Here is a 2,685-nt window from a genome sequence, read left to right as displayed (position 1 = left end):
GCTAACCAATCAGAGCCCATTGCGTATTTCTGAGGGAGGGGCTTCATAGAACCAGGAACTCAACAGACCATTTTGACGAGAACGGAAACAGCGGTGTAGAATAAAGGTAAAATATGTGAAAATAATGCGTCGAAGCATGAACACATGTTACACTGCACCCCATAAACACAATCAAGCTTTCGAAAAAAGCTGATCAACCACCCCTTTAAACCAATTCTTTGGATACTTATTTTAACAAATTTGTTTTAAGAGTTTGTTCTTTTTTTTATTTTAGATATTCTACTCCAGGCTACTCTTTATTAAAACTAAATCAAAATAAATGCGAATGTCAGTTTGATATGATCATTTTGACTAATGACATTGTGAAACCCAGAGGGCAGAGCTGGCCAAAAGGATGAGATGTTTAACTTACCAGCTCTTCCGGGGGGACCAGGTGGGCCTTGGATACCTTTAGGTCCCTGCAGAGGCAGGCCTGGAGGCCCCGGTGGTCCTACAGGTCCAACTGGACCAGGCAACCCAGGGAATCCTACCTCACCCTTTGGACCAGGAAATCCAGAATTACCAGGAGGTCCCGGAAAACCAGGGTCTCCTTTAGGACCTGTAAAACAGTCAATTATGGTAAATTTGCTCTGAAAATTGTTAGAAGTTTTCTGGTGTAAAAATGAAGATACTTGAACAAATCATTCAGTACTTTACCTGGTGAACCGGGGAAACCGGGTGGGCCTGGGCCACCAAGGCCTGGAGCACCTAGGGAAAAAGTTAAAATGAAATTATTCTAGATACATATGCTACATTGAGCACATCCAACACACTTCTGATTTCCTCTGAATTCAGACTAACCTAGTTCACCCTTTTGTCCTGGAGGTCCTGGAATACCATCACGACCAGCAAGACCTTTATCACCAGGGAGGCCAGGTAATCCAGTTCGTCCAGGATCTCCTGGCCTACCAGGTGCTCCACTAGGACCAGCAGGGCCTGGAGTGCCATCAAAACCTTTTGGGCCAGGAATACCAGGTGCACCTTGGAATCCTGGGAGTCCTGGATCACCCTTTGGTCCAGGGGTACCTGTCAAGCCTGAAGATCCTGGAAGGCCAGACTGGCCTTTCAGACCAGGGGTTCCAGGAAATCCTGGAGGGCCTGGTTCACCCTGGGAATTTAATAGAATTTAATAGTATTGAATATTAAAGTAAATATTCTTAATGTTCAAGCAGAAAACATGATGTTTTTACCTTTGGCCCAGGAGTTCCTGGTAATCCAAATCCTGGTGAACCAGGATCACCTTTGGGTCCCAGGAACCCTTGTGTTCCTGCGGATCCAGGCTGGCCAGGTCGGCCAGGTTGGCCGGGGTTTCCTTTCACTCCAGGAATTCCTATAACAAAAACGACTGGCTCAGTCTAGCTTCAAGATTTCAAAGCCTCAGAAACAATGGTCAATGGTTTTGTTTTAGAGTTGTACAAGAATCAAGAGCTGACCTGGTAAACCCATCTCCCCCATGCTACCCTTCAGTCCTGGGGCTCCTGGAGACCCTGAAGTTCCTGAAAGACCAGGATCACCTTTGGGGCCTAAACATGAAGACAAAATCAATTAAACTTGTCAACCAAACCCCATTCACTAGTCCAATGCACATACAGGAGACTAGCTGATTGAAGATTCTTTTGATGGCTTAAATTCAAATATGTGTACTTCTCTGCTTTACCTGGAGGTCCTGGTAGACCTGGCCTTCCATCTTGCCCAGGGAGACCAAGATCTCCAAGGATACCGGGAATACCCTTTGCTCCTGGTGGTCCGCTAAAACCTAGAAACAAATAAAGAGAATCATAGAGTGACCAAAATAAAATAAATGAGGTGATTAAAAGGATCCATTTTTAAAATTCTGAATTTGGAAAAAACACAGGTCGTGGATAGTGCTGTGTTCTGAAAATTCAGCTTTGATCACAGGAATAAATTACATGTTCAAATATATTGAAATACAAAACAATTATCTAAAATTGTGATAATATTACTGTTTTACTGTATTTTTGAATTTCTTTAAATAAATGGGTAACACGATTAGGGACCAATTCTCACTATTAACTAGTTGCTTATTAGTATGCATTGTACTAGTATATTGGCTGTTTATTAGTACTTATTAAGTAAATATTAATGCCTTGTTCTGCATGACCATATTTTAGTTCCCTTAATCCTAGCCCAAACCTAAATTTAGCAACTACCTTAATAGTGCTGTGTTCGATACATCGATACGACGATGTATCGTCACAGAGATTTGACAATATGAGTATCGATACAGTTGGCCCTGTATCAATATTGTGGCACCTGTGCAGCAGTGGACCGCACTTAATTTGAATACAAAAACACAGTTTAAAATGGAGTAGAAAATTTCTAAAAAAATAATGAACAGAGCATAATATATTGGCTACAACAAGGTTCAATATGGCCGCAGAAAAACACAACTGGGTTGCCTGATATAAAAAAGACGTAATCCCCGAAACAGAGCTTCCCGCTTCCGCAATACGGAAATATCTGCTAAGTGTGCTACTTATGTTTGTCAACCTGGCAACCATGTGCACGCGCTCTCTCTCCACGGAGGATAAACGCGCTTGCTTTCTGAAAACACAGGTAAGCTTGCAGTTTAGCGATCTCCACTTCAAAATTCTATTCTCAGAAAAGTGTAATTCATCAAGTGTT

The 2,685-nt window shown here is 42.2% G+C and overlaps 1 protein-coding gene across 2 annotated transcripts in view; it reads right to left on the bottom strand.

The window, feature by feature from the left end:
- col4a5 (collagen, type IV, alpha 5 (Alport syndrome)) overlaps positions 1–2,685 on the bottom strand; it is a 59,288-nt gene that overhangs the window by 20,642 nt on the left and 35,961 nt on the right. For both annotated transcript variants that reach the window (XM_016516557.1, XM_016516558.1), the window contains exons 34-39: positions 1,697–1,795; positions 1,473–1,562; positions 1,230–1,369; positions 841–1,147; positions 697–747; positions 413–598 (exon numbers count right to left, since the gene is read on the bottom strand). In XM_016516557.1, coding sequence (XP_016372043.1) covers positions 413–598; positions 697–747; positions 841–1,147; positions 1,230–1,369; positions 1,473–1,562; positions 1,697–1,795 — 873 coding nt within the window. The remainder of the gene's footprint in view (positions 1–412; positions 599–696; positions 748–840; positions 1,148–1,229; positions 1,370–1,472; positions 1,563–1,696; positions 1,796–2,685) is intronic.

This window comes from Sinocyclocheilus rhinocerous, unplaced genomic scaffold (genome assembly GCF_001515625.1).
Source record: "Sinocyclocheilus rhinocerous isolate Xijiao unplaced genomic scaffold, SAMN03320098_v1.1 scaffold837, whole genome shotgun sequence".
Taxonomy (NCBI): Eukaryota; Metazoa; Chordata; class Actinopteri; order Cypriniformes; family Cyprinidae; genus Sinocyclocheilus; species Sinocyclocheilus rhinocerous.
The sequence above is the reverse complement of the archived record's forward strand: the minus strand, read 5'-3'. Positions and strand labels throughout refer to the sequence as shown.